Source organism: Chelonoidis abingdonii, chromosome 4 (genome assembly GCF_003597395.2).
Source record: "Chelonoidis abingdonii isolate Lonesome George chromosome 4, CheloAbing_2.0, whole genome shotgun sequence".
In the NCBI taxonomy this organism is placed as follows: Eukaryota; Metazoa; Chordata; order Testudines; family Testudinidae; genus Chelonoidis; species Chelonoidis abingdonii.
This window is the reverse complement of record NC_133772.1, coordinates 129636832-129650174: the sequence shown is the minus strand read 5'-3', so window position 1 is coordinate 129650174 and position 13343 is coordinate 129636832. Positions and strand designations below refer to the sequence as shown.

The 13343-nt window shown below is 42.0% G+C and overlaps 1 protein-coding gene across 1 annotated transcript in view; it reads right to left on the bottom strand.

Moving 5' to 3' along the window:
* The window catches only part of EML1 (EMAP like 1), a 222976-nt gene extending 210107 nt beyond the window's left edge, over positions 1-12869 (bottom strand). Inside the window, exon 1 of the mRNA XM_032771562.2 lies at positions 12709-12869. Within this exon, the coding sequence (XP_032627453.1) occupies positions 12709-12739 (31 nt within the window). The 5' untranslated portion in view covers positions 12740-12869. The remainder of the gene's footprint in view (positions 1-12708) is intronic.
* Positions 12870-13343: the final 474 nt, after the last annotated feature.

Genomic DNA, 13343 nt, shown 5'->3' with positions numbered 1-13343 from the left:
TTGACCTGAAACTGCATTTTTTAATCAAAGAGTTTCAGCTGAAAAATGTTGCCAGCTCTTAGTTGGAGTTCTTTTTGTTCTCTTTCTGGTTTGAAGCCTTAGGGTGCACTCAGTTCATATTTTACAGCTTTCCCCGTGTGAACTAAAATGTTGGAGGGGTGGTCAAATGAAAGCTGAGAGTCTCTCAATACCAGTTACTGAGCTTAAAAAAAACAACACACCAACAATCACAAGACTTGGTAACACTGAGATGGATCAAACATTTCAGGAGAAGTTCCCTGGAGAAAATCACTGCCATCTCATGAGTTCAATACCCTCACACAAACTGTTATGCCTGAATTGCCCTTTTGGGACTGATTGTAAATGTAGGAAACAATTCCTTCTGGGTTGGGAGGTACCAACGTCTGTTGAAGATGACAGATCCGTCTTGCAGGAGCATAGCATCTCATTCATATCACTGGAAGCACTTCAGTTTAAAAATATAAACTGCTTTTTTTATTTCATACCCAGATCACTGATAACAACAACACTTCCTTAGCTTGCTATAATAGTAGTAACTTGGTACCTCACTAGTTGTTTGGCGATACAGTAGAACCTCAGAGTTCCAGACACCTCAGAAATGGAGGTTGTTTGTAACACTGAAATGTCCGTAACTCAGAACAAAACATTATGGTTGTTCTTTCAAAGGTTTACAACTGAACATTGACTTAATACAGCTTTGAAACTTTACTGTACAGAAGAAAAATGCTGCTTTTAATCATCTTAATTTAAACATAGTTTCTTTACCTTGTCAAATCTTTTTAACTTTCCCTTTTAAAAAAAAGTTTACATTTAACACAGTACTGTATTTGCATTTTTTTTGTTTCTGGTACTGCCTGATTGTATATGTCCTGTTGCAAATGAGGTGTGTGGTTGACCAGTCAGTTCATAACTCTGGTGTTTGTAACTCTGAGGTTCTGCTGTAGTCTGGCAGGATTGGCAGTGTCACACCAGCTACACAAGACATGTATTTAATTGGAACAAATGATAGGGACTTGGAAATTTTCCTGCTCCTGTTAATATTTCAGTTCTGGGTAGTGAAGCCACGAGTGCAGGGACAGAAAACTGTATGTTCCTAAGATCAGTCTACAATTGTAAAAGTGTTGCCTATTTTACAAAAAATGTACAGAAAGTCCTATTTCCCTAACACCTGCACAAACAAAGAACTGCTCAGAAAGTCCCAGCTCTGTCACTTCAGTGAGCTGTGGGCCCCAGAAACTCTGTTCCTCTGCTTCCCCTCAGGATCACATTCACAACTGTTTCTCCAGGCCTTCTGCTTCTAACACACATAGCCTACAACCAATATCCTATTCCACCCATTTGTGCCATAGGGAATCTGAGTCTAAAAGCTTAGTTCTATTCTGATATGCAGCCATTTGCCTTGGGTGGACCCTACAACACCTAGCTGTTTTACTATATTGGTGGGGGCGGGGGGGAAGAGTGTTGATTGCTCCTTTTGTTGAGCCTGAAGGAAAGTGCTGGTTTTGTGAGTTCTGTGATGGTTTTTGGATCAAAGGCCAGGGCTACACTAGAAACTTTTGCCAGTATGCATTAACCCTATTTGAACTAAGTGCCTGCACCCTTAATGTGAATAAAATACACTCTTACCATTGGGGCATAGGTGCTCCAGAGCTAGAGCACCAACAGGGAAAAATTAGCAGGTGCTCCGCACCCACTGGCAGCCAAGCTCTCCACCCCTCACCTCCTCCCCACCCTGAGCATGCTATGTCTCCACTCCTCCCTGCCTCCCCACTGCCTAACAGCTGTTAGGTGTTGCTTAGGACTTTCCGGAAGGGAAGGGGAGGAGCAGGGACGTGATGCACTCAGGAGGAGATGGAGAAGAGGTGGGGCAGGGGCAGGGACTTGGGGGAAGAAGGTGGAATGAGGGCGGGGACTTTGGGGAAGGTGTGGAATGGAAGCAGGGTGAGGGAGGTGCAGAGCTGGGGCCAGATGGGTGGGGGGGGGCAGAATTAAGCACCCACCAGGCAGAGGGGAAGTTAGCACCTGTGCATTGGGGCTAAGTGCCACAAACACTTTAAAGTTCCCACACAAGAAAGAATCTTGTTTATTAAACTACCATCAGGAAGACCACACACAGAACTGCATGGAACTCAGTGAATCCTCCTTGAGAGGAATGACTGAGCTGACCCATGTAGGGATCTGAGCCTATGAGTCCAGGTCCATATATCTATTTACAGCTAGATATCTGTCATGGAGGCTTCACTGGAATGATTTAGGAAAGTTGAAAAAGCATTTTAAAAAAAGTGTGAAATCATTCTGAGAACCATGTTCTAAACAGCATATGGTCACTAAAAATAGTTTTCAAATAAATTCATAACATAAGTAGTCCTGGGCTAACAGTGGATTAGCTAGGGTATCATTTTTTCCTCAATCATATCAGTGATTAACAAGGGCTTAACTTTTGGGTAAAACCTGTAATTTGTGTGAATCTCTCTATCTCTGCTGGAAGGGAAGGAGAGACTCTTGCTGGGATAACTTATTCAGCTCAGTAGACTCTACAGGCAGCAGCTCGAATGCACTGCAAGCAAATCTGCTTTTTAATCTGCTAGTGTTGGGTTCTGAAGTAGATTTTTTTTTTTAAAATAACTTGTGTGTTGCTGAGGATCTGCAGGGTTGCTCTCTCTCATCAGACCATGTGGTGAGGAGCTGCATGGATTGCTGCTGGGTCCTGATGCTTCTGGCCTGCAAAGGTTGCCAGTGTATCTTCATTTTCTTCATCCACTTTGCCCTGTGGTGTCTCCTACAACCTCGCTCCTAGCAATTGTTGCAACAGCATAGGCGTAACCGTTTTACTTCTTTGCTATTCAATGAGCTATCCCTTAGAAAAGGGAAGCTAAAGTGGAAACTATGCTGTTTGGCAATTTTGCTAATTTTCACCTAGTGGTCACTGCTGGTCATCATTCATGGTGGAAACCTACTGATGTTGGTCAGCTGATAAGGGCATCACAAGGAAATCTAAAGCACAGTGAACATTCTTTTCAGCAACTCACTCCTTGGGCTTGATTCTGTTCCTCCTTAAGTCAATGGGAGCTTGACACTGACTTCACTGGGACCCACAGTCATGAATAGCGAGTTTCAAAGACACCTTCAGGTGTCCTTCTTTCAGCTTGCAGATGCTATCAGACTGATGAAAACAATGAGGAGTCTAGTGGCATCTTAAAGACTAACAGATTTATTTGGGCATAAGCTTTTGTAGGTAAAAAAACACTTCTTCATGCATCTGAAGAAGTGTTTTTTACCCACGAAAGCTTATGCCCAAATAAATCTGTTAGTCTTTAAGGTGCCACTGGACTCCTTGGTGTTTTTGTGGATACAGACTAACACAGCTACCCTTCTGATATCAGACTGATGTATCCCCAAAATGAACTTTAGGGGCACAAACTCACCAATGCTAGAAAACTCTTTGCATGGTACCTTCTGCCATACAAGACTACAGTAAGATTATCTCCCAAGGATGAACCTTTTCCTGTCTAGGAGCCAAATCCTGAGGCTGTTGTTCTGTGGGAGCTGAGGATGATAATAGTCACTCTTCCTGTAGATTTTGAAACATTTTTGACAGCTTGTGCGTGAATGGCCCAATCAATGTAATGTATCAGAGCGACATGGAGTTACCTCTGTGTCTGTCAAAGACAGTGGCTTAATGTAGTATTATTAATCCCATTCGATGGCTGAAAGTGTTTTAGACTCATTAGATGACTGTTACAGGTTTAAAGGGAAAGTTCTGACATAAACAGTCCCACAAACAAGACATGCAAAAGGCTTAGCATGCGTGGGTGCATGGATGTGCATTGCAGATGGGTGACTGAATATATTTATTCCATCTGTGAACCTGAGTGAACATATGCAAATCCAAAGCCAATCCAGAGTTTGGCAAATCAAGCCTATGAATTTATAAGGAGATTCAAATATGGAAAGAAATAGATTCATTTGAACCCAAACCTTTCAAACTGTAGAATCTGCAAACTTAGGCACACTGGAAAAAAATCACAAACATTTAAAACGCAAACAAGTTGCAATGGTTCACACAGCTCTGCTCTACCCTCTGTTAATAGAGGAGGGATTTACGTTCATAACACCTACTATGTGAATGAGTTGAAATAATCATACTTTGTTTGTTCAGAGTTTTCAATCCTTAAATATAAAAGCTCTTGACAAACCTGGTGGTGAAGTATCATCACTGCTTTACATACGAGCAAACTGAAGCACTGAGCAAATAACTTGGATAAGTGACTTGCCCAAGGTTACAAAGTGAGTTTTCATTTGCATAAGTGGCTCTTACCTCTGAGATAGAGCAAACTGTGACTGTTAGAGATTTACCTTGTCTACATGCACTGGAAGTTTGCACTGGTGCAGCTACACTGATGACTGGAACTAGGACAAACCAAACCCCCAGCATAGACAAAGCCCAGGGAACAGAGCATAATTAGGTACAGGTTTCACTTCCCTCTTCTCATTTTCTTTGGCTTTGATGAAGGAGCAGATTCTGCTTTCTCTGGCATTAGTCTGGATTTACACAGGTGCAACTGGGAGCAGATCCTAGCCCCCTGGCTTTCTCCCTTTAACTAGACTGCGGCAATTTTGGCATTAATTAGGAAGCTTTCAGGTTTCAACACTAGCTAACAAAAGATCTGAGGGTGGGAGTAGGGTGAAGCCATGACTAGGCTACTGCAGCCTCATATCTCTGAAACCACAGTGTTTTAAAATCTTCAATCAGGCCTCACTCCAGAGCTGTTTTAACCCAGGTTTATATTCTAATGACCTTCTGTAGCAGGTGGATTCTTCACACGGTACATTTTAACTCTTTATGTTCCTTTGGCTCCTTTTGATAGTGTGGATCATGGGGTGCTCTTGAAATGCTTCATGCATACAGAAGGCTTTTCAGGACTGTTTCTGAAATGTTTTAATTCATGTGTCTCAGCAGGGCTCGCTTGTTACCACAAATCTACTTCTGATGTTATTCCTGTGAAACACAGACTCCTCAGGACTCTAGATTCACATTTATTTCTCAATGTCTGTGGGCCTGATCATAATGATTCATATAGATTTTTAAGGCCACAAGGGATCATTATTATTATTTATTTGTATTGTGAGAGCATTTAGGAACTTTAGTCATGGACCAAGCTCCACTGTGCTAGGTGCTGTACAAAATAGGACAAAAAGACACCATCAAATAACTTGCAATCTAAGTAGTAGAGCAGGTTTCATTGAACCAGCATTTTCTGATGGAATAATATTCCACTGGAAAACCTTTGAATGATCATCTGATTTCCTGCATAGCACAGGCCATAGAATTTTGCCAGATGATTCTTGCACCTAGCCCAATGATTCTGTGGTGCATTCATCATCAAAAACTCTTACTCAATTATGAAAGATATTGAGGGTGCAGAGCAATTTGCTGGAATCAGCCATTAGTGCTTCTTCTGATGCACGTAATTCTACAGTGGTCTCAGGGGACATCTCTCATGTGCTGAAGCACTCACACAATGGTTTTCATTTGCAGTTATTAAAGTGTTTTGCAAAGCTGGCAAGTATCCATTAATCCACTTTTACAGAGATTGATGTGCAGAAAGGTGAAATGTTTTCCCCAAAGGCACACAGCAGGTCAGTAGCAAAACCAGAAACAGAACCCACTGGTCCACCTGCCACACAGTTGTGTTCCTTTTTGATGTGAGCAACTTTGCATCAGTGGTCTACATGATTGTCATAAACAGATTGTTAAGGGTTAATGTCTCTTTCACCTGTAAAGGGTTAACAAACAGGGAACTAAACACTTGACCAGAGGACCAATCAGGGGACAAGATACTTTCAACCCTGTGTGGAGGGAAGTTTTGGGTGTGGGTCCTTTGTTCTGTGTGTGTGTCTTTTCTCGGGGGTATGAGAGGGACCAGACATTACTACAGGCTCTCTAAAGTTCTGTTCAAATAGTAAGTAGAACAGGCGATTTAGGCTTTTTAATTGTTTGTTTTACTCTATTTGCACATGTGGATCTGGCTGGTTAACTTTTATATGTGTAGTTGCTGGGAATATTTTGATTTGTATTGGTACTGGAGGAAGGGTTTCTTCCTTTGTCTGTAAACTATAGGACCCTCTAATATTTACCTCTTGAAGTTACAGAGATAATTCTTTACTTTTCCTTTCTTTATTAAAAGATTTCTTTTAGAGAACCTGATTGATCTTTCCTTGTTTCCTTGTTTTATCTCAGGAGAGTGGGTGTAAACACCAGGGCCAGGTCTACACTGCGACTTTAAATCGTTTAATGGCCGATATACCGATTTAACGCTGTATCCGTTCAGACGACGTCGTCATTAATATCGAGTTAAACGGCCCTTAAATCGATTTCGGAACTCCTCCCAAAACGAGAGTGTAGCGCTAAATTCGATAGTGATAACTCGGATTAGGGTTCATGTGGATGGAATCGACGTTATTGGCCTCCGGGCGGCATCCCAGAGTGCAGCACTGACTGCTCTGGACAGCAATCTTGAACTCGGATGCACGGGCAAGTAAAAGGAAAAGCCCCGTGAACTTTTGAATTACATTTTCCTGCTTGCCCAGCGTGGAGCTCTGATCAGCACGGCTGGCGATACAGTTTTGAAATTGAAAAAGAGCTCCAGCATAGACCGTACTGGAGATACTAGGTCTGATCGCTGTATGGGAGACAAATCTGTTGTATCCAGCTCCGTTACAGACACAATGCCAAAGCGTTTGAATAAAAAACTCCAGATACACACGCTGTGTGACAAGCGTAACAGGAAGCCAGAGACTCAAATGGACGTCTCATGGAAGGAGGGGGGGGTACTGAGGACTCTCCAGCTATCCCACAGTCCACAGCAGTCTCTGAAAATTATTTGCATTCTTGGCTGAGCTCCATTGTCTGTAGGTTCAAACACAGTGTCTGGCGTGGTTCAGGGAACAGCTCCTCAGTTTATTTCCCCCCACCACCACGTGAAAAAAAAAAAGGGAAAGATTGCTGTGCTAATGGCGTTTGCTCAATGCACTCCGCGAAAAAGGCGCCAAAGGGTTGTCTGCTGCCTTCACAAAGGGAGGGGTGCGGCTGTACCCAGCACCCCCCGGGGCAGTGTTTTCTGCCCCATCAGGCACTGTGCTCTCACACGGAAGTGGGAACTATGGGATAGCTGAGGAACAGCTACCCACAGTGCACCGCTCCTGAAATCGATGGTCAGTTTGGACCATGGACGCAAACAATCGATTTCGGGATCCCACTGTGGACGCGCTAAACCGATTTTATTAGATCTGTTTTGTAATATCGTTTAAGCTAATTCGAATAATCATGCAGTGTAGACGTACCCCAGGACTGGTGGGGGAGGAGGGAAGGGGAGAGAGAGGCTAATTTCTCTCTGTGCCAGGAAATATTGTCTCTCTCAGGGAAAGTCGGGGTGGGGGGCGGAAGGGGGATGGTTGGGGGAGATCAGAGTGCCCCAAAACACTATATTTTTGGGTGGTGGCAGGCTATCAGATCTAAGCTAGTAATTAAGCTTAGAGGAATTCATGCAGGTACCCAAATTTTGGACGCTAAGGTTCAGATTTGGGAATTATACCTTATGACAATGATACATATTACCTATTAGCTGATATTTAACCTTACCCTTTTAGGAGTATTTCTAAGCTGTGGCCATTGTTTGGGCAGACTGATTTGAAATATGGTTTGCCATGTGTTAGACAACTGCAATGCTGAACTTGCAGGCCTTCCAGGGTAGCATTGTACCTTGCAGGGTAGCATTGTACAAGTGTAACACTGACAGACCTAGGTCATCGGCAGGCAGGATCAAATCGGGGACCTCTGGAGCTTAGTGCATGAGCCAAAAGCCAACTGTTAGCTAAGGCTGTAGAGCAGACTCATTAATTGCTTTCTCTCTCTCTCTCTAAAGTGGTCTCGCTGTCACTAGATAGGACAGAACACTGTACCCAGGTGAGGTGTGGGTTACACAAGCTCCAGATAACCAGCAAAGGCATCTGTCTCCTCTGGACTTAACATTCAGGACCAAATTTTCTGTTGGTGTAAAGGGGCACAGTGCCACTGACTTCAACAGAGTTGCACCCATTTACAATAGCTGAGAATTTGGTCCTCAGAGCATATTTTCCCAGTGCTGAAAAGTTTATGGTGGTTTCCTTTTATTGATTACAAGGTTGCTTTTGCATTACTGTCTGGGGCTTTTGCAGGGCCTAGATCTTCAAGCATCTGAGCATGAGCTCCCTATATGTCCTTACCTGATCCTGGCCTTGGCAAACTTGCTGAGAGACCTCAATACATAAGGCAGAGCTGCACAAAGCACAGGCTATTTTGAGTGAGGTTGGGAAGCTAACATTCACGCCCGAGAGGACCAACAATCCTGAGAGGGCTGGCTAATTCCAGTTAATCGGTAGCACTGATCTGTATGGGGCAGTTTGGGCAAACAAGACATAAGGCACAGAGCCTCTGCCTTACCCCAGGAAATTGAGGGCACTAATTTTATATTCCGCATAGCCCTTGCTGACATAACATGAGCAGGGAGTCAATTGTTAGGGTCTGATCCTGCAAATGCATTAATTTAATAAGACTACTCATGAATAAAGTTGCTCAAGTGCCTAAGCATTTGCAGGATTGGGCCCTTATTCTGCAAAATGGCACTTCCTGCCATAAAGAGCAAAAAGCTAAATACTTTCCCACGGGTCAACTTTAAAAACCATTTCAAAAAGCATGGTTCTAATTCAAAAGGGACGACATAAAAATGGGGCAATTTCCCCAGACAGATCTGCTCCCTGTGCATCGGTTGTGCCATCCCTCCTGCTTTTAGTGACAAAAGTGCATTTGTATAATTTCTGATTCCCATTAGTCCTGCGGAGACAACATGACTATGGGAGAGTGAGCCAAATTCTTTTTCCTTTCACCCATTAGCAGCAGCACTGCTAACCAAGTTCTCAATGAAGGCCCAAATGTACCCCTGTGTAACCTGACTGGATGGTGTGTCTAGTAAGACACCTGTACTGCCTGTAGGTTCCTGGGATCCCCCTTTCCTGAGAAGCACACCCCATTTTAGCCAGGTGCCCACAACATCTCTAGGACATGTTGAAATGTACAATTCTCATTTGATGTGGGGTGATATTTAAGGAGGTGTTCAAGAACACACTTCACAGGTTTTTTTTCCCTTCCTCTGTAGAAATAAATATAAGAGTTTGGGAGGAAGAGTACTGGGCCCCCTCATGCCTGTGGCACAGCAAGAGAAATCAATTCTCTCTCTTCCATATTTGAGCAACATTTTACTAAATAAAAGATAAAGGATGTATGGGTGAGATTCTCTGTGTTTGAACTGTAGTGCCCACTCTTGGCAATAAAAATCTATATCACAACACAGCTGAATTTTCCAGGACTATAGCAAAAGAATAACTCTGTTCATAAATATTCTGCGCTGTTACTGTCTCATGATATAGTTTCTGAGGGGAAAATAAGTGAACAGAGATTTTAAGGGCCTTTGCTTGACTTCAGAGGTTTATCTGAAGTCTGAGAAGTTGTGGTAAGAACCAGAACCATTATGACTCACTCGTTCCTAATCAAAATGCTGGGAGCATGAAAGGCTGTTCAGTTGTATAGAGACTGAACTGTGTCTTCTTACAAGAGAAAAATAATACATACCCAGGGAAGCACTTAAATAATTGATGTCTTTTGCTTTTATCTGCATGTACCAATGACAGTAAATCTATGTACCTAGCACTAATGGATAGCATCAGTATGTCAATAATTGCTAATAAGAAAAAAACTGAAGGCAGTGCACTTGTCCTGAAGTGACTGATCCTTCTTATGTCTTTATCTACCAGTGTCACAATAGTCTTGGAAAATTAAAGGAATAAATTTAAAAATTCTGTTCACTAATTGATCATTTTGATCTCAGCACTTTAAAGTGCACGGGCAATTTTTAGGTGGAATTCAGTCCAGTGTGACAGTGACTTCTTTTAAACATTTCTGCAACTCTGACAGTTTGTGTGTCTCATATGCTATATTAAAAAGACAAAATTATTCTTCTTTCTACAGGCTGTTGTCTTCTGCACATTTAACTTTCTATTCTGAACCAAAGACTGTAGTTATAACATAAGTCACAAGCCTCTGTTACAGAAGTAAAAACCCAATGTTTAGACCCTGAAAAGCTCCCTACTTCTTTCTAATTCAGAAATGTGAGTTTTACTATTAAATGAAGTTTATTGTTAAAGTTACATTGGCCAGTTCATATCCTGCTACTTAAAATCAAAAGCACGTATTCACCAATTTTCTCTGCAATGTTTATCTGATCTGAACTTGTCTGATCTGAACAATTATCCAGCTGTTCCTACTACATTCTTGTGTAGGCTGAAAGTAGTGTAGAAATTTTGGCATTTACTGTAACTATAAACTTTAATTTGTAGGATTGTTTATTAGGCATATACATTCCAAAAGGTTGTTACAATTATTTTATATAAGATTAATGTTGCAATGTGGCTAGACAATACAGACGTTATAGTACAGAGTCAATACACACACACACACACACAGAGCTATAAATAGATCTGTATTGTCTAGCCACCTTACAATGCTAATCTTAAATATATCATTGTAACTTTTTTGCAAGTCTATTGTCTAGGCCCATTCAACATGGAGTCTTAAAAATACGAGGTCAAATGCTGGTCTCAATTACACCATACAATTCTCATTGGAATCAGTAGGTGGTATTTGGACCATTACGTTGTAATCATATTATCACAGAGAATTTCTATTGCTGTTTTATACCCTTATTTACAGAGATTTTATTGATAAAGTTTTAATCTTTAAAGTGGTGTAAAAAATGTGACCAAGGGAATTATTTGGTCTTCCTCAAATCCATTAACATGAGACAAACTGTCAGCAACTGGAATATTAAAAATAGTTTAATAACCACATACAGTGCAGTAGTGATACTTAGGACTCTACAGACGCACAGCACTAAATCCAGGAAATCACATGTGGTGGCCACAGGTTTGGCTACCACTCCGCTATCTCTGCCTCATATCAGGGAGAGTAAAAAGAGCATGGGTCAGTCATGATGTCTGGTACAGGAGGTAGTGAGTGGACTGGAGACGATGCCAAGATGACTGGAGAAGGCGGGGAGAATATGAGAATAATGGTAAGGAAACCAAATCTCTTGCTCTAAACAGCCTGCAAATGCAGGAAAGTTTCAGAGCTGCATCCAGATCCAAACTTTACAGCTCTGATATTTATTCCCTTCTTCATCTAACAATCCCTAGCCTCCCTCCCCTCAAAAAACAAACCAAAACCCATAAAACTACATGCCTATCACAACTTTCTGCAAAGGAAACATCCTGGGCCCTTGCAATTGCCAAGGTAATTCAGATATAAGCAACTTTCACACCCATCATGCCTTGCATGCCAAATATCAGTTTCATCATTAATATCAGATGCCAGTTAAATATTGTCAGTGTTGTCCTGAAATATCCCTGTTCAACTCAAAGTCCTTAACAAGCACACATAGCTCAAGCTGTTAAAGTCAAGGCCAACTTTGCTGAAGAAGGGAAGCTATGCTGGTATGGGATCAGCCCATTGACAAGGTAAGCAAGAAATCTTCATCTTCCCAGACTTCTGCTCTGCCTTCATACAATGATAGTGACCTTCTGCTGACATAGGAAATTGCCCACGGTACCGCTTACACTGAACTAAAAATATTCAAACTTTTACCCTTTTTTTTTTTTTTTAACATTGCCCGCTCCCTGAAATGGAAACAAAGAGAGAAAAGAAAAATAGCTCACTCGCCCACCCCCCCACTTCACGACCACTTTTAAAGCAAAAACCTGGTCTCTGACTCTCTGCCGTCACAAGCCAGTCAAACTAAATTATTCCACTATAAATAAGAGAAGACAAATGGTTGCAGTGACAAAATACAAGTAGTGTTTTTAAATGGAATGCTTTTATTTAACAAAAATCTTGGCACAGAATCGCTCCAATGTCCCCACAGGAATTTCCTTTCATGCAGACGATCTAGTGAATGTTTACACTACGCATAAAAGGGCAGAAAACAAAAAGCTAAGAAATATCTTCCTACCACATGCCACAGCCTCCTGTGCAGCAAAGTTTGACATAGCCAGCCATGTGCGTCAGGGAATGACTCTCCTTTTCAGCTATAGGCAGAATACACAAGGCACTGATTTTGAAAATAAAGCGTATTTTCTCCCAGTAAAGGACCCATCTTTATTACATTCAGCAGCCATTTCTGCAGCCGCTTGCCATTTGAAAAGTTTAATCAATATGTTAACATAGTGAGTATACAGGGCAGTTGTTTCAGGAACTGTTCCCAGAAATTCTTGCTTAGAAGCTCCAGAGAACAAATTGTGACACTGTCATTTTGACAGAATCAGACTGCTTCCCTGATTAGCTAAAGTCAGTCTCATTTATTTTTCACGCCTTTATTAAGAAAACATAATTTCGTAGGCTAGCCACCCATGTTCGTAGTAACAGCTACCCGAGAATGTTTTGTAAGTGCGAGCATGTAGAACTCTGCTGATGCGTGGGGTTTCTTCCCCTGCAGTGGCTCAGACTCCCTTCAAAACCAAGCGGGTTTGTGTGTGACTTTGCAATCTGAGAATGTGAACTAGTCGGCAGGACACTGTGGTAAATATAAATCTGGCACTTACCCACAACCAGTCCCTCGCAGTCTGACATCATGTGAACAGTTCTCTTCAACCGTACGTAGGAAAACCACAGGAAAATACAAACTCAGTTTCTTCTGTTAGGGTAGGCAGCGGAAAAAATATCTAACCCTTCTCCTATAATGTACATCTACCCACCCAGGGAGTTGTAGCAACAATCCCGTCTTTGCCTTCTCATTATGGGATGTAAAGATAAGAATGTGCTTTTGTGCCAAAAGAGCATGCTATTGGTGGATAAATTTGTCGTCATCCCTCCCCTCCACAGAGTTTCCTCTTTAATGTCACAGAGGCAAATTACACTGCTTGAAAGGCCATAGAATATTTATGAAATGGCTTTTAAGAGCTAAGCTGAAAATCTGTATTGAACAAACTGGCTAATTGCTGTGTGGTGAAGTTTGTGGTGGGAGTTGCAGTGCTAGGACAGTGGTTTTCAACCTTTCTTCATGTGCAGACTCCTACAAAATTTCAAATGGAGGGGCGGACCCCTTTGGAAATCTTAGACATAGTCTGTTGACCCCCAGGGTCAAAGGACCACAGGTTGAAAAACCACTGTCCTAGGGCATTCCTAGTTCTCTGCTGAGTTAGTGTCACAAGGACTCATCAGGTTTTTTTTATCGTTC